The 20,776-nt window shown below is 43.0% G+C and overlaps 2 protein-coding genes across 6 annotated transcripts; both read left to right on the forward strand.

Annotated features, from left to right (window-relative positions):
- The first annotated feature begins 8 nt into the window (after nucleotides 1-8).
- tktb (transketolase b) lies at nucleotides 9-10,015 on the forward strand. 2 transcript variants are annotated; one of them, XM_061796182.1, is made up of 14 exons: nucleotides 9-265; nucleotides 2,648-2,765; nucleotides 2,844-2,957; nucleotides 3,076-3,173; nucleotides 5,000-5,191; nucleotides 7,308-7,435; nucleotides 7,518-7,714; nucleotides 7,860-8,024; nucleotides 8,261-8,417; nucleotides 8,504-8,634; nucleotides 8,706-8,789; nucleotides 8,875-8,971; nucleotides 9,072-9,191; nucleotides 9,270-10,015. In XM_061796182.1, the coding sequence occupies exons 1-14, from the start codon at nucleotides 159-161 to the stop codon at nucleotides 9,440-9,442; spliced, it is 1,881 nt and encodes a 626-aa protein (XP_061652166.1). In that variant the 5' UTR covers nucleotides 9-158; the 3' UTR covers nucleotides 9,443-10,015. The 2 variants fall into 2 exon arrangements, with proteins under 2 accessions (XP_061652166.1, XP_061652232.1); XM_061796248.1 differs by lacking the exon at nucleotides 9-265 and adding an exon at nucleotides 2,169-2,194.
- Nucleotides 10,016-10,057: 42 nt separating this feature from the next.
- si:dkey-32e6.6 (extracellular matrix protein 2) lies at nucleotides 10,058-19,811 on the forward strand. Of its 4 annotated transcripts, none has more exons than XM_061796381.1 (10): nucleotides 10,061-11,199; nucleotides 11,285-11,430; nucleotides 12,134-12,382; nucleotides 12,461-12,692; nucleotides 13,558-13,673; nucleotides 14,582-14,714; nucleotides 14,783-14,940; nucleotides 15,030-15,169; nucleotides 18,452-18,778; nucleotides 18,935-19,811. In XM_061796381.1, exons 1-10 carry the CDS (start codon nucleotides 11,031-11,033, stop codon nucleotides 19,110-19,112), a joined length of 1,848 nt encoding a protein of 615 aa, XP_061652365.1. In that variant the 5' UTR covers nucleotides 10,061-11,030; the 3' UTR covers nucleotides 19,113-19,811. The 4 variants fall into 4 exon arrangements, with proteins under 4 accessions (XP_061652627.1, XP_061652365.1, XP_061652537.1 ...); XM_061796553.1 differs by having other exon boundaries at nucleotides 10,061-11,063; nucleotides 11,200-11,430; XM_061796468.1 differs by having other exon boundaries at nucleotides 10,061-11,063.
- The last annotated feature ends 965 nt before the right edge of the window (nucleotides 19,812-20,776 follow it).

The following is a 20,776-nucleotide window of genomic DNA, read 5'->3' on the forward strand; positions in this document are numbered from 1 at the left end:
ATGCCCTCCCCTGGCAAGGTCGTCGTCTTCCCGGAGCAGAGACGTCAGCGTGAACCAGCGGCACCGAGAAACACGCGTGATAAATTCGAGCCCAGTGACATATTTGTTTTTTTTCCCAGGAGACTCCGACACTCAGAAGGAAACCCCCCTCAGAAACCATGGCCAACTACCACAAACCCGACGAAAAAAATCTGCAGGGGCTGAAGGACGTCGCCAACAAGCTGCGAATTCACTCCATCAAGGCAACATGCGCCTCCAACTCTGGGTAAAGTTTGAAAATGAGCTTATTGAGCTGCTTTGACGTCACATTCGAGTCAAAACTCCGCCAGTGTGCCATGCTAACGCTCTGCAGATTATCTGCGGGCCTGGTAGCACGTGCTGCCGTTCAAATAAGATTTCGTGTGTTTAAAAAAATAAAAAATAAAACAATCACAAGCTCGTTCGCCTTAATCACCCGGAGTTGCGTCAGAAGCGGAAGGCTTCTTTCAATGGATCTGGGTCGCTAACTCGAACCACCTGATGTGTCAAGTGCCGACGTTTTACAACTGGTAGCTAGTTCACTTCCGGGGTCAATAAAATCCCGTGTCGGCGGAAATCTTTCCCTCACTCCCTCGTGTTGCACATTATTAAAACGAGATGATTTTTTTTCTTTACTGTACATTGCTATAAAAATGCCAACAACCGAAACTTTGTTTAAAAGTTGCATTTTGAAAAATTCACTCCCTCCGCCTGCGACCCATCGAGTCCCGCCATTCTGTCTCTGACGACGCAATGCATTGTGGTATATCACGACTCTGTGACCGACCATTGGTTGTTCTACTTTTTGCAATGCTTTGTGGGATATTTATAAAATAAGAGCACTATAGAGCACTGAATTTGATCACTAAGCATTCAGACACCACTACAAAATGGCGAAACCACTATTTAGTGCACAGTAGTTGGGGAGTGATTTCGGACACAAACTCTGAATCAACCCTCAAGACCAGGGCTCGGCAATTTTTTCATACTCGAGCCATTATGATCGTTTTCCGCAGAAAAATCATTTAACGGGAGCCACAAAACCTTTTTATAACACTATATATTTTTTAAATGTATAAAAAAAAAACTATAATGTTGTATCTATGAAATCAGTCAACTATTGGACAACACAATTTTATTTGTGTATGTAACGTTAACGTTTTGAACTCTAAAAAGTCTCTATATTTAAGCTTACTTTCAAATAAAATATTTATATCTGAGTCCTGGTATTCCTGAGATTAAATTAAAATGAAATGCCATCTGCTTTTGGGTTTTGTTTATCACGTGTGGAGCGTGCAGTTAGCGCTCAACAAGAATTAAAAACCTCCCTTGCCCTTAACAATGTAAAATATAAAATATGTACATGAACATTCATTATATGATCAAATTCATTACAACAAAAATATGAACCTTTCACTGCTACAAAGAAAAATCATCAGTGCAGTTAAAACCATGATCTGCCACATTAGCGATCCGTAATCCATACGTGTAGTATTGAGCCACTTAAATGATAATTTGCCCAGTAATACACTTCAGATAACGTTTTAGTTTGTACTTGTGTAGAACTGTATCGTTAAAGGCAGAATTGTAATGCGGTTCTTGTCATTGGATTGCGTAAGTGTACTCGATGTTGGCGGCCGGTAATGTGTGATTACCTCATGTATAGTTTTGGAATGCGACACGTCGTGCTGTTGGATGTGAACACTTCCTGCTCGGAAGTCACCTCGAACAGGTTTTGTAGGAAGTACAGTATTTCCTTGTCATCAAGCAATGGTTGATGTTGTTGCTTTTCTGTCACTTGTTTGCTTTGTGTAGACTCACTCATCCGTGCTGCGCTTTTTAGGGCGATTTGACTGATTCTGAGAACTTGTGACTGGAGTCCGTAGCGGGATGACAAAACAATTACAGTGGATAGTACACACATCTGTTTAAATATCAGTGTTATTTGTGATGTCGCACACACAATGTGTGTGTGACACACAATGCTGCATCTTTCTCCAGAATGTTCCTTTCAACCATGGAGTGTTGAGTATATGCCATCACCAACCTCCATACGGATTCTCAACCACTTTGACGTTGAACACAAGTTTGAAATCTCATCAACTTTGGAATTCAGTCCTTGCCTTTAATTCGCCTTGTTTCCCCACCAGGTCGCCGCTCAGCAAAAGCACAGCGGGTAAATTGAATTCTGTTCAAGGGAGAGGAGGGAGAGTAACACTAATGAATAATGGTTGGCATGTTGTAAGTTTGGTTGAAATGATGCCGTTTTGAAATGCAACTCACATAGGGAAGCTGAGATGCTGTTGAGTACAGAGGATTTCCAAATGATTACAATGCTCTGACCACTATTTCAGCATTGAAGTTTCTCAAGTTTGCATGTTTTTTTTTTTAAGGGATACTGACAGTTTAACAAGTCTGTGATGTTCTCTCAAAACCCCAAAGGATGTTTTAATTATTTGCGCTCCAATCAAATCTTTTGTACTGTACTCTTAACACATTCAGAGTATAACAGAATGTTTTAATGACTGTGCACCTACCAAAAGCATTCATTTTGTGCATGTTTTGTTTGTATTTATAATTTTTTTTTAAACCAAGTACACTCATATTTTCACATCTTCTTCCTTCTCAGCCACCCCACATCGTGCTGCAGCGCAGCTGAGGTCATGTCCGTGCTTTTCTTCCACGCCATGCGCTACAAAGCCGACGACCCTCGCAACGCGTGCAACGATCGCTTTGTGCTCTCAAAGGTTTTCGTGTGGACATGTTTGAGCTCAGTGTTACATGTACCATGCTAATACTGGCATGTGACGCTCCCTCTTGTTAAGGGTCACGCTGCACCGATCCTGTATGCTGCTTGGGCCGAGGCCGGTTTTGTGAAGGAGTCGGACTTGCTCAACCTGCGTAAGCTTGAAAGTGACCTGGAGGGGCATCCCACGCCTGTAAGATAAGAACTCCAAGCACCTCTTGGTGTACATCATTCACATTTCCTTGTATGGAACATGACTGAGACTGGCATTGATTTGTATTATTTATTTATTTTTTTCTTCTATTCACCAGAAACTGCCCTTTGTTGACGTGGCAACTGGATCTCTTGGTCAGGGTCTTAGTGCTGCTTGTGGCATGGCATACACTGGAAAAAATTTTGACAAATCCAGGTGAATGTGTAAATTTTACCTGTTTTTATTCAAACATTCTAGCCACACATTCCGCAAGGAATCAGTTTGCAGTGTAAAGATTGTATAAGTACAAGTTGATCTACAGACCTTGTGAAATTTGTGTATGGAATGATCTTAAAGTCACACATGTTAGTGACGCATTGTTTACATTCTCTCCCCATTGGTTAATTCTCTGCTTTGTCTCAGCTTGCACCTACTGCACTTTGGTTATTGAATCAGTCTGTTGTACTGGTCATGCAAGTGACTCACTTGACCAAATGTACAGTGGGCACGGAAAGTTTTCAGACCACCTTTTAAATGTTTCACTTTTTTTATATTGCAGCCATTTGCGCAAATCATTTAAGGTCACCCCCCCCCCCCCCCCCCCCCCCCCCCCCCACATTAAGGTACACACAGCACCCATATTGACAGAAGAAAAAATTGAATTGTAGGAATTTTTGCAGATTTATTAAAAGGAAAAACCGAAATATCACACAGCCGTAAGTATTCAGACCCTTTGCTCAGTATTTAGTAGAAGCACCCTTTTGAGCTCATACAGCCATGAGTCTTTTTGGTTTTTCACACCTGGATTTGGGGATCCTCTGCCATTCCTCCTTGCAGATCCTCTCCAGTTCTGTCAGGTTGGATGGTGAACGTTGGTGGGCAGCCATTTTCAGGTCTTTACAGAGATGCTGAATTGGGTTTAAGTCAGGGCTCTGGCTGGGCCATTCAAGAACAGTCATGGAGTTGTTCTGAAGCCACTCCTTCGGTATTTTAAGCTGTGTGCTTAGGGTCATTGTCTTTTTTTAAAGGTGAACCTTGATGAGCAGTGCCTGGTTTTCTCCACACATCCCGCTTAGAATTAAGGCCAACAATTTAAATCTTGGTCGCATCAGACCAGAGAATCTTATTTCTGACCACCTTAGAGTCCTTCAGGTGTTTTAAAAAAAAAAAAAATTTTAAGCAAACTCCATGCAGGCTTTCATGTCTTGTACTGAGGAGAGCCTTACGTCGGGCCACTCTGCCATAAAGCCCCGACTGGTGGAGGGCTGCAGTGATGGTTGACTTTCTAGAACTTTCTCCCATCTCCCGACTGCATCTCTGGAGCTCAGCCACAGTGACCTTTGGGTTCTTCCTTAACACTCTCGCCAAGGCTCTTCTCCCCCAATTGCTCAGTTTGGCCGGACGGCCAGCTCTAGGAAGGGTTCTGGTCGTCCCAAACGTCTTCCATCTCAGGATTATGGAGGCCACTGTGCTCTTAGGAACCTTAAGTGCAGCAGAATTTTTTTTTGGTAACCATGGCCAGATCTGTGCCTTGCCACAATTCTGTCTCTGAGCTCTTCATGCAGTTCCTTTGACCTCATGGTTCTCATTTACGCTGACATGCACTGTGAGCTGTAAGGTCTTATATAGACAGGGGTGTGGCTTTCCTAATAAAGTCCAATCAGTATAATAGAACACAGCTGGACTCCAATGAAGGTGTCGAACCGTTTTAAGGATGATCAGAAGAAATGGACAGCACCCGAGTTAAATATAAATAAGTGTCACACCAAAGGGTCTGAATACTTACGGCTGTGTGATATTTGTTTTTCTTTTTTAATAAAGCAGCAAGCATTTCAACAATTGGTTTTTTTCTGTCAATATGGTGTGTTGTGTGTACACACTAAGGTTGAATATTGGTTATTGCTAGTCCTGCAGGACATACCTTTTTAACTGCTTTTTTGCATTAACGTTTACAAATATTGCCTTTGTGAGACAATAAGATTAGTGGTTTGGCAAGTAATAATCTTGCTGTATGGATTCTTTCAAATCCTCCCCCCCCCTAGTTACCGCGTGTACTGCATCATGGGAGATGGAGAGTGTTCCGAGGGTTCCGTGTGGGAAGCCATGGCCTTTGCGTCCCACTATAAGCTGGACAACCTGGTGGCGATCATGGATGTCAATCGACTCGGTCAGAGCGAGCCTGCGCCTCTCCAGCATGACATGGAAACCTACCGCAAGCGCTGCGAAGCCTTTGGGTTAGTTACGACTTAAGTCGACATCTGAATGATTGAATGGAATTGGCATTAGATTCCTGAAATGGAGGTCATGATCTTTGGAATTGGCCTCAATTCAAATGTTATTTATAAAGCACTTTTCATACAATGACATGCATCTCAAAGTACCAGTTATTTACTTGGGCTGTGCTGTGTCTTAGAGTTCATGATAATTCTGATACGAACGGTCCTTTCCCAATATTTTAGCGATTTGCTCACGCTTTCAATCCAGCGCGGACTTAACACGCCCAAACATGCGTGCAGTGTGTTGGGTAGTGCACAATGTTGGTGCTAAAGGTGTAAATGCAAACTTGTTTCACCGCTCCAGCACGGTAACGTCGAAGAGTACAACCCGGCTAATGAGGCCGCCGCACACCGTGCGACGCGCTCCGACCTGATTGGACCGCACCATCGCAAAGAATGACAGTTGGTGACTCACGCCCGCACATTGCGCAAACCTGAACAGCGAGCCTGTAAAGGCGTTTGATGCTGCACATAGAGTAAATTGTGCTGTGTCACATTTATTAAACCATAAAGAAATGAATTAAGAAGCGGGTTGCAGCTGAAAAAGGATTTGGGTGAGAATAAAAGTGAGAGTGGGTATTTTAAGAGGCTCGCTCGCATTTGCTTGAACATACCGATGTCGTATGTTCCGCTCATGTACATTTTTCCACGCAAATATTAGGGTTAGAGTCGGTTCACAAACCAATTTATGTCCAATTTGTTAATGCACCGCAAAGTATCGAGTAAAAAAAAATGACTTCGGGCAAATATAGATGTGCGTAACATTGACGAAAAATACAACACGGAAAATGAAGGACCTGTATACTAACGGGTATAAGTGAATGAATTCAGTGGATATCAGAACTTACTAATGGGGCTAGTGAATTTTTCAATATCAGTTTCCTTACTTGGTATGATACCGTTCACAGTTAGACCATCAACTTGACGCCTGAACGTTGGCATGTTCCATTCCTTGCCATTTTTAACTTCCGGTTCAATCATTTGACCAACGATGTTTATCTAATTTTTTGTACACGATAAACAATGTAAAGTCAACATTTTAGATCATAGGGGACATTAAGGTTTATTTTTTTTATTTTTATTTTATTTTTTATTTTTTTGCTGCTAAAACCCTACATGTACCTTTTCAGTGTTAAGCTTTGTCAGTTGGAAGTCCACACAAAATTGTTTATGAAGAACAACATGTACGTAACTTTGATTGGGCTTCCTGCCAGTCAAACACATTTCCAGTTACACACACCCATGGCGTTCCGAATACCAATCCTTGACTGAACAATACTATGATTTCAAAACGTTGACTCATAGTTCTGAACACATTGTCTCTACAGAAGTCGGTGTTGGTAAACGACAATACAGCCATTGCGTAATTTTGACACCAGCAGTCTTTGCCAGTGCCCGTGTAATGTTACAAGCACCAGTAACAATCCTCAGTGCACCACACATCGATATTTTTAGTAGTTAAAAACGTTTGACAGGATGCCTTTATAATCGGAACTGAATCCAAGTTTAATATTGAGGATTAAAGTATGCGCGTAATCATGACCACATCCTCAACACTGCTGTGACTCGTCAAAATTGCCAGCGAGTCAGCATCGCAGTCAGGAGACGCAGAAAACAGCTTGTGCACTAGCGATTAGAAAACGGTCGAAAGCCACCAATCATTTCTCCTTCAACGAATCAAACAACAAACCATCTAATTCTATACAAACTCGCTTTTCATCATTGCTGGCAATGTGACCGTTTGAGATCGAAGCTTGTAACATTTGACACTTACGAGGTTCTACCGGCCCCTCCGTGTTCCCATCGAGCTTAAATGCTGCCGTATGCCGGTCGTATGTAAGCCGAAAATGGTTCTGAGTGATCGATGTCGCAAAATAATCGATTATTTTATATCTACGTGTTGATACCTGATTACTGACGATACTGTTGTGTTAATATTTGATGCCTTTTAATGTATTTCACCACATCTGTCCATGTATTTAAACTTGTTTTATTTAATAAATGAATATGTGGTACCTCTTTGGTCAGTTAATAGACCTGATTCTGGGTTGTGAATACTGATTTGTTTTTGTAGATGGAACACGTACGTTGTGGATGGGCACAATGTGGAGGAACTCTGTAAAGCATTCTGGAACGCTCAGCAGTTTAAGGGCAAGCCCACTTGCATTGTTGCCAAGACATTCAAGGGAAAAGGCCTCAGAGGTAGGTGGGGCTTTCTATGTAGTGGCCAGTCAACTATTTTCTTTAATGAGACTTGATTTATTTTTTTTGGGGGGGGGTTAAGGTATTGAGGATCAATTGAACTGGCACGGAAAGCCCATCCCAAAAGACAAGGTGACTGAACTCTTGAAAGACATACAGCAACAAATCCAAGTCCCCAACAAGACGTTGAGTCCTGAGCTGCCGAAAGAGGATACAGCACCTGCAGACTTGAGCAACATCGCCCTGGCGTCTCCTCCAGCGTACAAAAAGGGCGAAAAGGTACATATACACTTGTTTAAATTTTCTTTGTTTGCTAGTAATTTTGTAATAAAAGGGCAACCACGACAGGGGTCGCGGAATAGTAATAACAATATCGATCATGTCGTCAAACAGTCTCTGCTAACTTCTTTTTCTGCCCATTCAGATGGCAACGAGGCGTGCGTACGGTGTTGCGCTGGCCAAGTTGGGCCGAACGAGTGAGCGAGTTGTAGCCCTTGATGGGGACACCAAAAACTCCACCTTCTCAGAAACTTTCATGAAAGAGTTCCCCGAGCGCTTTATCGAATGTTTCATTGCCGAACAGAACATGGTAAATGAGTTTAAAGTTCTCTGCTTGTGTCAACGCTCAATGATGCCATGTTCTCATTTTCAATTGCTCAATTTGAAATGAGGAAACTTATTGGGAGTGTTTTGAACAAGTCACTGGTTGAGTTATGAAAAATAATTCAAATTAGTCTAATCTGTTGCTATGTACTGGAAAGCCAGATAATCCTTTGAGTTTGTGGACCCACACGAGTTGTTCTGTTGGACTGCTCGCTTGCGCAGGTGGGAGTAGCCATTGGCTGCGCTTCTCGAGACCGCACTGTGGCATTTGCCAGCACATTTGCCACCTTCCTGTCCAGAGCCTACGACCAGATCCGAATGGGAGCCATCTCTCAGTCCAATGTCAACTTGGTCGGATCCCACTGCGGCGTCTCTATTGGTGAGGTTTTGGCATGACTGTACCTGCATTTACCCATTTTCGCCCATTTTATGACTGACTGGGTGCTGAACAATGGAATATTCTAGGTGAGGATGGTCCTTCTCAGATGGCGCTCGAGGACCTGGCGATGTTCCGTGCCATCCCCACTTGTACTGTGTTTTACCCGAGTGACGCAGTGTCCACCGAGAGAGCTGTGGAGCTAGCAGCTAACACAAAGGTTGAGCACCTTTTTTATTTTTTGCGGTGCATTCGCAAACTTTCTTTTGATATTTTAATTGCTTTCCGCAGGGTATCTGTTTCATCCGAACCAGCAGACCCGATACAGCCGTCATCTATTCTCCAAATGAGAAGTTTGAGATTGGTGTAGCCAAGGTGAATGTTTATCCTTTGTGTGGCCAAATGATGCATAATACTAGGAATATTGTGTCATAGAAAAACCAACTTGATGGTCCCCCAGGTTGTACGCCAGTCTGATAGTGATCTTGTGACTGTGATTGGAGCTGGTGTGACTTTGCACGAGGCGCTGGCTGCTGCCGCCGTGCTGGAAAGTGAAGGTAAACCCATACTACCCCCTTGTGGTTCTGTGTAGAAATGGATTGCACAGTCTGGTAATAAAAAGAAAGTCTGGATTAATTCAATTCTGGACTTGTTTAGGGAAAAACATCCGTGTGATTGACCCATTTACTATCAAGCCTCTGGATGCCGACACAATTTTGGCGAGTGCGAAAGCCACAGGAGGGCACATCATCACAGTGGAGGACCACTACAAGGAGGGTGTGTAGTGCCGTTTGTTTTGGATCGTGTCCGCATTAGCGTTGCTCGGATTTGTCACGATCCGACCTTTTTGCCCAGGCGGTCTTGGTGAGGCGGTGTTGTCTGCAGTGGGCCAGGAGCAGGGCATCGTGGTGACCCGGCTGGCGGTCACCAGCGTTCCTCGGAGCGGGAAGCCCCAGGAGCTTTTGGACCTCTACGGCATCAGCGCCAAGCAAATCGCCAACACCGTGCGCCAGAAATTTGCCAACTGAAGACTGCGCCACCTTTAGCTCTGCGTTATCATTCATGTTTACCTTTTTACCCAACTTGTGTGGTGGTCTTGTAGGTGTTTGTTAATGCCCAGTCAGTTTTCATAAACATTCTGCTGGTGCGACCTCGTTACTGTCTGCAGATGTAAATTGAATGGGAGCTGGCCCAATATGCAGTACACCTATATTGGTTACCTCTTCACGTTCTGCTATCTCTGAAAATTGCTTAACACTGTTTTGGAACTAATAGTTCATTAAAGAATAATAAAAAAAAAAAAAAGCTTACAAATGTGAACCAGTCCAAAGTCCAGGTTGATAAAATTTGAGCTGAGGCTGTGATTTGTTGCATTCCAACCCTTTTTTTTTTTTTTTTTTTTTTTTCTTTCTTTTCTTTCCTTTCACATTCCGTGCGTTGAACGTGTCACACCAGTTCACTCGGCAGTTTTCCGCTTTCTGTATGAACTTCATTTTTCAAGTCAATTTGGTGATGAGTTTGCTTCACTACTCTACCAATACCCAACGAAATGTTACTGGTGGTGTTTTCCTGGTGTGTTCAATTAAACGTGATTAACCCAATTGCTGAGTTTTTTAAAAATTATTATTATTTTTTATCCTCCTCCTCCTCCCCCAGTTTAAGTAAATTTGACAGTTGGTTTGAAGCAGTGAAGACTGCGTACAAGTGAGACTGACTCAAATCAAGAAGTTTCTGAAACAAATAGATGGTTGTGCCTTGGAAAGCATTAGGGTAATCTTCACGATTCGGTTAGCCTTGTCTTGAGTTGCACTGCCAGCAACTTGCCACAATTTTAACAGTTATTGATGACTACTTCAGAAGGTTTAAAATTTTTTTGACAGACCTGGCCAATGTGATGAGTTGAAGCACCATTTGGGTCCAATTGTGTGCGTGCACATACAGTACATGTGTTCGGAACATCAAGATGGTCTCGTCGTCCATTTCCGCACAGTCGTGTTTATTTTCATACATAGATGCTAGTAGAGCTTGGCCAAATAAGGTTGACTGGCCTGGACACACACACACACATACATGCAAATAAAAATAAATCCTCTTCTGGGAAAAGGCCCAATTCTACACACCTAGTATGTCAATACTCCGAGGGAAAACGCAACATTGATTTTCCGAGTGTAAAACCAAATGACGTAATGGGTAAATCATTCCCATACAATGAACACTCATGTCATGTTTACCTCAAGTGGTCCACTTTTAGCAAGTGTGAGGCAGACAGTAGGCAGGAAGCCGAGACGAGGAGGAGTAGGGCGGGTGTGTGTATCTCATGCTTGGTCGAACATGGGCCTCTATTAACAATGTGAGATTTTTTTTTTTTTTTTACCTCTCCACCTTCAACATGGGCCTACTTCTTCCCATCTTGTACTCCTGTACATGTGGCAGTCACTGAGTTAGCAAGGCTGCGGCAGAGTGAACCGTACCAGACACTTGGTTTTTAGCTGCAAGATTCATCGTCTCATATTCCGGGGGGGACAAAAGAAATATTTTGATTTACTCTTTGGCAGCTCTTTTTTTCAGTTGCTGTCCTGCTCCAACTGAAAAAGGTGGAATCGGGGGGAACATTCCATGATGCCACTGTCATGGGTAGTGCTCGTTTGGGTGAGTGGCACATTTTTATCTGGACTAAGCATGTCACATGACGAAGATGTAGGGCTGGCGGAAAAAACAGCAACCAAAAAAAACAGGATTCAAACCTGGATGAAATTACCAGATTCTGGTGTGTCTTTCCTCGCAGGTAAACTATGGATGATTCTCTTGTGGCATTCCAATGAAGAGGATAAAAAATTGTTTTTGTTTTTTTTAAATCACCTTTTCCAAAGTTGCGGAAAGAGGAGACGGTCACCTCCTGATGCAGACAGAAGAGCAGCACCAGGACCCCCGAAACCTGAAGGCTGCTCGACAAAAGAGAGCAGCCTGGTGCAAGAGGAAACATGCAGCCACAGTGGACTCCTTCGCATATAGAATAGTAAGACATAATACTGACAATTTTTTTTTTGCCCGTCTATAGATACATTGACTGACCATTAGGTAGACATGCCCAATCTAATTAGGATGATCAACAACAAAAACTGCATTTATAAAGGTAATATGTTCGGTCTTGATGGACACTGTCAGAGACGTATTCACTCAACAATATGTTTTGTATTATTGTGCTTGGAGTTGAAAGTTGTTTAGAATTGCCCTGAGGTTTCAGAATTATTATTTATTTAAAACAAGTAATGTATCGTTCGTCATCTTTCTATGCCAGCGACTTATAGTGACAGGCAGAGCATTTAATCTCTTCCACTAGATGGCAGAATGTTGTTGCCATTAATAAGACTGAATCACTAAACAGGCCCAGAGTTTACAATTTGTGAGTAAATTGAGACAATATCATAATTTCTATATATGGGTCATTCCAGAATTGGAGGACAATTGAGGCACAAACATTTTTTTTTGCAAAAAAAGACCATTTATTTTATATTTTGTTGTTATGTTTTCAAGAAAAATAGGTGAAAACAGGTCCATTGCATAATTTGATTCGTCCCGCTCAATGGTCATCAATGGTACACTTTTTCTAAGATCTTTATCTGTTATATCACACACACACACACACACACACACACTCATATATATATATATATATATATATATATATATATATATTGGGAAACTGCTTTATTTGTCAGGCAGGTTTGGGGCGACCCCTGGCGGGATGGAGGATGAACAAAAAAGGAGCAGATGTGAGCAGCACCTTCATGGCTGTACTGAAGGAGCTTCATGCTGAGAAGAGGCGGCTAATGGATCCAGAGAAAGCACAGGGGAAGGAGGAGGAAGATGATGACGATGACGACGACGATGACGACGATGACGATGACGACGACGATGATGACGACGATGATGACGACGACGAGGAGGAAGAAGAAGAAGATGAGGAGGTTGAATCTTCTTGAATGGAGCTGTGGTTGACGTTCGGGTGATGCAGGTTGTTGAATATTTTGATTTGTTGGTGTCAGGAAGAGGAAGAGGAGGAGGAAGAAGGAGCAGAAGAAGGGGAAGAAGAGGAAGGCGAGGAGGAGGGAGGAGAAGAAGAGTCAACTCAAGCTCCCAGCAACCAGACTGAAACAAACAACATCTCGCCTGAGTCTCGGTGTCAGACTGACAAGAGCGAAATCAGCTGCAGGGACGTGGGCATGACTCGCCTGCCAATCATCCGCAACCCGGAGGCCACCAAGCTGGATGTGGGAGGTGTGTCACTTGAAATTACGGATGTATCGTGAGACCGCGCAGGAAATATAGGTCATACATGTCAATGAAGCGCAGCCGCCTCCCACATCTCGTCATAGTATATGTTGGCAACGCTCATGTCAGTAACGATGGAAACAAAAAAAGGATGTTTTGCTTCAATTGCACCCAAGTGGTTAGCATGTCCGCCTCACAGTTGAGACGTTCTGGGTTCAAATTTCGCTTCGGCCTTCCTAACGTTGTGCCCGTGCCTGTGTGGTTTTTCTGCGGGTATTCTGGCTTCCTCCCGCCTTCCATGCATGTTAATGTTAGGTTAATTGAAGAATGCAAATTGGTGTGAATGGTTGGCGATGTACCAAAAGTCAGCTGGGGTCGGCACCAACTCACCCAGGATCCTCATGAGGAAACGTGATTATATTTCACTAATCTGATATTTGATTCGTTTTTCAATATTGTCGTTTTTTTTAGCCAATTGAATTAAATTTGGTGGTTCCACTGCGTCACGATGAAGGGTCCTGGGTCAATTTAGACATCCCACACACACCAGATATTTATGGATTATTAGATGCTTGCAACTTTGTTGAAATGAGGTCCGTCCAGGCATCAACCCCATCGAACACCTTTGGGATGAACTGGAATCGTAATTGGGAGCCAGACCGGTGACTTCTAACACTGCGAATGTTCTTCTGCTGGATGAATGTACAAAAAAAAGTTCACAGGCGCACTGGTCAACATCTTGCAATCGAAATGATTCTGTCAATATTTTCTAATCCTGTTGGTTTAAATGGTGTCCCAATACTTTTGTCCTCATAATGCCGCTGCCTCTGAATCCCATTAGCTCATTTTCCTTCATCTTTGTTTCACCAAGAGAACAACATCAGAGTCATTCCTCCGGACATTTTCTCTGGCCTGCCAAAACTGGAAGAGCTGGACTTGAGCAAAAACCAGCTGGATGATGATTCATTCAGCCGAAACCCGCTGTCTGTGAGTAGCCTTGCACCTACACGTCTGTCCCGTCACTGGAAATAGTGCACCCGCAAAAAATGTCCACGCACCTTGTGGCTTGAAACGTCACACAGCGGAGAACATGTCAATGTACCAGTTCCAGTGGAATCGCTGCCTTTTTAAACCAAGCTGGAGAAACTGCAGCGTTAAAACCATGTGACATGCACGCTACTCTGATTAAGTTATTTCAGCACAGGATTGGCATCTTGTTACATAGGGTTTCAATGTATTTCATTGATGTCAAATTGCCCCAAAAAAGGCCCTTGCATCTAATTAAAATCAAAGGCAGCTTTAATCCTGTATCATTACAATAATTTGAGGGTGAGTGCTGGGAATCACATTAACTCATCCTTTCTAAGAATAACCTTCGGTCAAACCTCAACTTGACCACAGGCCAAACGCACACAAAGATCCCGACCGCAGTCGAGCACTCTGACCAATCATTGCACGGCAGCATCAGATCACGCTGATGCGATTGGCTGCAAAGGACTTGTTGGAAAACAGCTGCAGCCAATGACGTGGAGGAAAGCAAATTATTTTTAGGGTCTTTTTTTTTTTTTTTTTTTTTTTTTTTCACATCCCAGTTAATGACAGAGGACTGATGGACTGGCTTGGAGGGACGCTGCGACGGATCCAGTCCGCAGCTGTCAGATGACACGCATCAACCGCAGCAGCTTTCGCTCAATGCCACATTGATAGGCTGTACCAAAAATACGACATGATAGATGATACAGAAGACTTGCGCAGACTTATTTGGCATTCTTTCACTTGGTTCAATTCTTTGAACTCTGTAATTCCAGTTTCTAGATGAAAATGATGGAGTTTAGGACAAGCATCTATTTTGTTCTTTGGCGTTTTCACTGCTCTTTTTGATGTGTGCTCTTTAGAACTTGACCGCTGTGAAGAAGCTGAACTTAGACGGCAACCGGCTCACAATGATCCCAACGCTGCCACCGTCGCTCGAAGAACTGAGCGTGAACAGCAACGAGCTCCATACCCTCGCACCTCACGGGTTCACAGGTAGACCGTCGCGTCTCGGTGCAGCAAAGAGCGACCGAGTCTCGGTATGCAAATTCTGGTCATGATAGGTTTGCTGAACCTCTTGAACCTGGAACTGGAAGGGAACGGTCTGCACGAGGGCGGCGTGTCGCCGAAAGCATTCAAACCTCTCAAGAGGCTTCTTCACCTCAAGCTGGAGAAAAACCGTTTCCGCTCTCTCCCCCAGGGTCTTCCCCGCTCTCTGCAGGTGCAACTCAAAGCACAGCAACGTGATTCGTGCAGACCTTCTCCTTTCAATCTGCTCAATTCTATTATTTGTGTCTTTCTTTGAAATAGACATTAAAAATGGCTGAGAATCTGATAGGGCAGTTGACGGAAGAGGCACTGAGGGGCTGCGGTCATTTGGAAACGCTTGACCTCGGTCATAACCTCCTGCGTGATGAAGGCCTTTCCGAACTTGTCTGGACACGCCTTAGGTGGGCCCATCCAATCACATCTGTCCACTCCAGTGTTTCTCAACCTTTATTAAGTCCCGGCAAATATTTTACATTAGAACAACCTAATGGCACAACACCAGACAACACTGTCACAAAAAAAGTATATAGTGTGCTGTATACTTAAATAATGCTGGCTACAAAGGTTAATTGTACCTTCTGCCACCTAGTGGACGATCATTTTATGGTTCTGCTACAATTATAGCTGACATTGTATCATTTTCAACCGCACACGTGATGATCTTTCACAACACACCGGTGGTTGTCGAGCACTGATCTGTCCATGCAGCACTTTCATCGAACATACTGTAGTTCCCGTGTCAGCCACAAGGGGGAGATGTCATGACAGTATTACACTGCATGCATTTGGATTTACGGTCAAACGTGTGGCAGAGCAAATCCCATCCAAAGAAACATTCACTGACAGATCATTTGCTATTCTGTAATGACTCACACTGATGATGGGAATTCGAAAGGAGCTTCTGTAACCACTTATCTGTATATGTGTGTGTGTGACTTGTATATAAATATAGTTAATTCCTGTGGGTTTTTCCATTGCTCCCCGGGATTCTTCTGAACCACAGTGGGAGCTCCTGGGAGAGCGCAAAACGGAGGGGGGCAAAAAAATAAAAAATAAAAAAAAGAGAGCATCAAGCGCACTTTCAGAGACTGTGGATTATATTGGAAAAAGCTGCCGAAAGACAAATAGGTCACATTCATTAAAGTCCTTGAAAAATGCAAATACATTTGTCTTCTAAATTTGAAACACTATAGAGAAGAGTGTTGTTAACAACCCTGCCAAGTTTGAATGATTCCAGTTATTTATGAAGACTTATTTTCGTAGTGTAGGCGCAGCTAGCTCGTTAGCAGCATGTCACAACTGTGCTGGGTTCTTATATATCACAGGTCTCAAACTCAAGGCCTGGGGGCCAGATCCGGTCCGCCACATCATTTTATGTGGCCTGCGCCTGTTTCTTGCTAAAATGCCAAAATTGCAAACTGTTTTAATTTAAAAAAAAAATGCTGAGACACTGCAAGGACTTTTTTTTTGTTCACGATGCTCCTTTTAAAATAAACTAAACAATAGTTGAACATTGTTTTCACTGGCTTCTGATTTCAAAACTAGTCATTGATCACTTTTTTTTTTTTTTTTGTATATGTAATAATATGAGGCGATTATACATTTAGATGGGTTCAATCGTAACGGCCCCCGCGCCAAAAACGAGTTTGACAAAGCTGTAATAAACTGATACTTGGCTAAAACGGGCCCCAGGTAGGAAAACTGAAATGTTGGGGAAACAGTTGCAGACACAGAGAATCTGTAAAGAAAGATAGTAATTGAACGCTTCACTGTACTACTGCCTTCTCTCCTCGCAGCACCCGCACGCAGATTTGAAGTCATTCTTGCTAAATGTACTTTAGAATAGTCTTGTTGAAATCATGTGTGTGTGAAAGTCCTACTCCCAAAATGGGGGTGTGCTTTTACCACTAATGGTGCTGTCACAGTAGTGAGTGTTACATTTGCCAAAAGCGCCGACACACCCTGGCACCATGCCAGACTCTGGCTTCTGGATTTGGTGACGAGAACCGCCTGGATGCGTCTTTAAAAAAAATTTTTTTTTACTTTGATATGAACTAGATTGTGTTTCAGTTGTTACAGTTCTCTCATCACTTCATCTTCTGTGTATTTTTCACGATACTCATGTTTTGTGTTCAGACTGGAGTACCTGGAGTTTTGCATTTGTTTTTCCTGACTCTCTTGCGCCCTTTCTTGCGTCGTCGTCTCCACCTAGTCTCGTCAGCTCTGCTCCTCCAACGTCAGCCAATCGGCTTCTTATTTTTCCGGGGCGTTTTCTCCGGCTCCCTCTTGTCCTGTCATTACCTTGTGTGCATTTAGGTTCCAGTGTTTGTTCACTCTCGCTTGGCTCCTTGTCACTTATGTGGTTTCTTGGGCTCCTATCTTAGAAAATCTCAAGTAACTTTCCTTCAAGCGCTTTGTGTAGGATTTTGTCCAATGACAAAAGTGTTTTTGACTCCTTCCTGCCAAATCTCCGCTTCCGCAACTGAGCCACGACAATGTGCGTGTTGTGACCAGAAGCTGCAGTAGCAGACAGCAAATGCGCTTCATGTGCCACGAGGCAGTCGGAGGCATGGGGAGCATTGCCCAAACACACACTGCACACTTGTGTGCCCAAGTGTTTATGAAGTGAACTAGCAACAAGTCAAAATTTTCATCTTCATCTTTCATCGGTGTCTAAATAAAGTCTACTCTCAGTATGTTGTCAAATGATAGCAGACTGGCAAAAGTACTCACACTGTACCACCAAGATGTCAAGCGCGGTTCTCTCGCGCCCTATTTACGTCCCTTTATATGTCATGACATCATTGGCCGAGGTTGAAAAAAAAAAAAAAAGTGATAAAGTAAGGAATGGGAAGTATCGATATCTGTCGTCAAATGGAGGGAGTAAAAGTAAAAAGTCACAGGAGCAATAAATACTTAAGTACAGATATGTGAAAATCGATTTAAGTACAGTGAGAAAGTATTTGTACTTTGTTACTTGGCACCACTGAGTGATAAGAGGGGAAAAAACAGATCTAGAGGCGACTTTGACTCAATGACACTAGTGAAATATATAAATAATGTCGTTCAGATCTCAACTGTGCCAGAATGTTTATGTGTGTGTGTGTGTGTGTGGAACTGTAGTTGTTGGAGTGAGCGAGTGTGACTGCTCATTAATAGCACGGGGAACTCTGAGCTTCACTGCTGAGCTTCCCGGCAATGACTGTGAATACAAATCAGGTGTGCTCGACAAGTCCGGCCTGCTACAGGACAGGCCAATATATGATGAGCATTAAGAAGGTTTAATAAAAAAAAAAAAAAAAAAAAAAAAGACTAGATTTTTAACAGCAATCTGTAACTTATTTTTTTGTCAACTCTGTTTTTAACAAATCAGACATCTCTGTATGTCCCTTCATTGTGTTATGGGCCAGGTGTGAAATGTCGGGTCTCAAAAACATAGAAGTGTTAATGTCTTCCGATGGCTGATGCTTGGAGGTGACTTGACTTCTGTTGGCAGCTTATTGCATTTGTGTGCAGCATAGAGTGAAATGTTGCACCATGTTTGGTTTGAACTCTGGGCTCCATGATCTGATCGGAGTCGGCAGCTCAGAGCCTTGCTGGGTTTATGAGCATTTCTTTAATGTATTCAGCACCTAAGCTATTCAGTCTATTCTATAACTATAACTTTTTATTTTTTTCCACAGAAGACTCGAAGCCCTCGATCTCTCTTCCAACCAGCTGACATCTGTGCCCATGAATCTGCCTCGCCGTCTCCTAAAACTGAACGTCCAACAAAACAACATCAGCTGCATCCCCGCTCTCATCTTTGGCCACCTGCGGCCTGGACTGCAGTCACTTCGTCTATCCCACAACGCCTTGAGGAACGAGGGTATTGAGCGGGGGTCTTTTGTCGGAACGTTCCGCTCGCTTGCTGAGCTCCTGTTGGACGACAACCATCTGGGGGAGGTCCCTCATTGGGTTCGACAGTTTAAGAACCTGCAAGTCCTGAGGCTGGACAACAACTACATCAGGTGGGAGCGCCGTCGCATATATATTTTTTATCGTTATCTACAACAATAAACAGAAATACAACTTCTTCTTTTGTGGTTCCAAAAGATTGTTCTGTTGGGCCAATGAAAATTCCTTATTTGTGATGGGTTTGCGGTTGTGTCGTGTTGTGTTTTCAGGCTGCTGAGGCAGTGGGGTGTGTGTCATCCCCGTAATTCTGGCTCCACCTTGGCTTCAGTCCACCTAGAAAATAACCTGCTGGTGCCCGAGAAGATTCCCTCAAATGTCTTCAATTGTCTTACGGACACTCAGGGACTCGTTATCTATCCGCAACGGGAGGATTTTCCAGAAATCTAGATGTCAACATGATCTCACCAGTATTAAGGATGAAACCGTAGGAAAAGTTAAACGTGCTAAGAATGAACAATTTTCAACAACTTGACACACTCCGAAAACAAACTTGCTCTGGGTGGAAGCCAATATTTTGCCATGATAATGTTGACATATTTTCAAAGCAGGTCATGTCAAGAGGTCAACGTGTATTCCATAATTGCAGTTTTTTTACACCTCCCAAATTGTTTAATAAGCGGGGAGTATCACCTGTTTGTCCTTGTCCGCTTTCGTTCATTCTATTCGGTTCATTGTTGTTGTGTGTGTGTGTGTGTTTGTTCTTTGTGATCTTTTGCACCTGTGCTCCTTGTTTTTTAAATGTTTTAATTTTTTTTAATTATTTTTTGGTGAATAAATCTCCTTTGATGAGACCGCCTGACTGTGCCACCACTTTCTTTTTTTTTTTGCATTTGGGTCCCGTGCCTGATGCCTCAATGTTGACATAGCACTAATAAAATTGGGACTTACCGTATGTGGGTGAAAGCTCAAAAGCGAAAGGCATTTTAATATTCTTGACTTCAGCACTAACTCAAGTGGAATCTCCTTTTTATCGAATCATTACTGGTACGCTGTCCAATGAAATGACATGCATTTGTTCACAGTGTAATTAGCCGACATATACGCTCCATCCAATAAATACCACGTGGTCATTGGCAGCTCTGCAAATCAGTTTCGAAGTCGTCTCTTTAATGTGACAGTCCACCTGCCTCCTGCACACATCCTTGTAGATCATTCAGATGTAGGACGAAGACTATAAAAGGCTAGCTTGTAGAAGGTTTGACTGTCAATGCAAGTAATTGATGCCTGTAAATTAGAGACGGTCTCCCGCAGATGCTTAAATAAACAGCGAGAGCAGAAAAGAATAGGAATAAAGTGGCTGTGAATATGCTACAAAGCTGCTTTCGTACCATTTACATTTATACACTTTCTGCCGGGGCGAGTAATCACATGGTAGATTTCTCCTTTTCAGCCTTGTGCATGTGGTGCAGCTTCCATTCTCCATAATTGTACAGTCATTTTTGCCAACAGCATATCACTGTCTAAGAAATGGCACATTCTCATTTATGCTGCAGTGGCTGCGCTTTCAAGCAGAGGCGGGCTGCTTCCCCCCCAAAAAAAACGACCAAAGTGCATTTGCACTCGTTGCCATCTCCCCTGCGTCTCTGCTCTGATCTTAAATCCGCCAACCTCCCCGTTTGCAGCTTGTCACATTTGGGTATTTTCAAATATGACAGACAGGCCTGCCTCTCCTGTGCCATCCATCGTGATGTGTGTGACAGTGCTGTTAAATCCACATCCCTTCCAACAGATGTTTCACATCTCATTTCGAGCGCAACTGTAATAATTTAGAAATAGAGCAGCATGGTGCTTTTCGCCTCGGATGCTGCATACAGTATGTTTAGTTTCGTGTGTTTGTTATGAGAGCATGCTCAAAATGAGAAAGACAGCTGAAAAATGATGCCCTTGGACACATTTTGATGAAGTGGATATAAAAAGTCTACACACCCCTGTTCAAATGCCAGGTTTTTGTGATATAAAAAAAAAAACAGACCAAAATAAATCATTTAAAACCTTTTTTTGTTAACATCAATGTGTCCTATAACCTGAGCAACATAACTGACAAAAAAAGA

The sequence above is a fragment of the Phyllopteryx taeniolatus genome, chromosome 1 (assembly GCF_024500385.1).
Source record: "Phyllopteryx taeniolatus isolate TA_2022b chromosome 1, UOR_Ptae_1.2, whole genome shotgun sequence".
NCBI lineage: Eukaryota > Metazoa > Chordata > Actinopteri > Syngnathiformes > Syngnathidae > Phyllopteryx > Phyllopteryx taeniolatus.

Excerpts from the sequence above, each read along its gene's own strand:
- tktb (XM_061796182.1), top strand. The coding sequence starts at position 159 with ATGGCCAACTACCACAAACCCGACGAAAAAAATCTGCAGGGGCTGAAG. Across the intron at positions 2,958-3,075 it reads TGGAGGGGCATCCCACGCCT|AAACTGCCCTTTGTTGACGT; the intron begins GTAAGATAAGAA and ends TCTATTCACCAG. Across the intron at positions 7,715-7,859 it reads CGTACAAAAAGGGCGAAAAG|ATGGCAACGAGGCGTGCGTA; the intron begins GTACATATACAC and ends CTGCCCATTCAG.
- si:dkey-32e6.6 (XM_061796381.1), top strand. The coding sequence starts at position 11,031 with ATGATGCCACTGTCATGGGTAGTGCTCGTTTGGGTGAGTGGCACATTT. Across the intron at positions 11,200-11,284 it reads TGGTGTGTCTTTCCTCGCAG|TTGCGGAAAGAGGAGACGGT; the intron begins GTAAACTATGGA and ends CCTTTTCCAAAG. Across the intron at positions 14,941-15,029 it reads GTCTTCCCCGCTCTCTGCAG|ACATTAAAAATGGCTGAGAA; the intron begins GTGCAACTCAAA and ends TCTTTGAAATAG.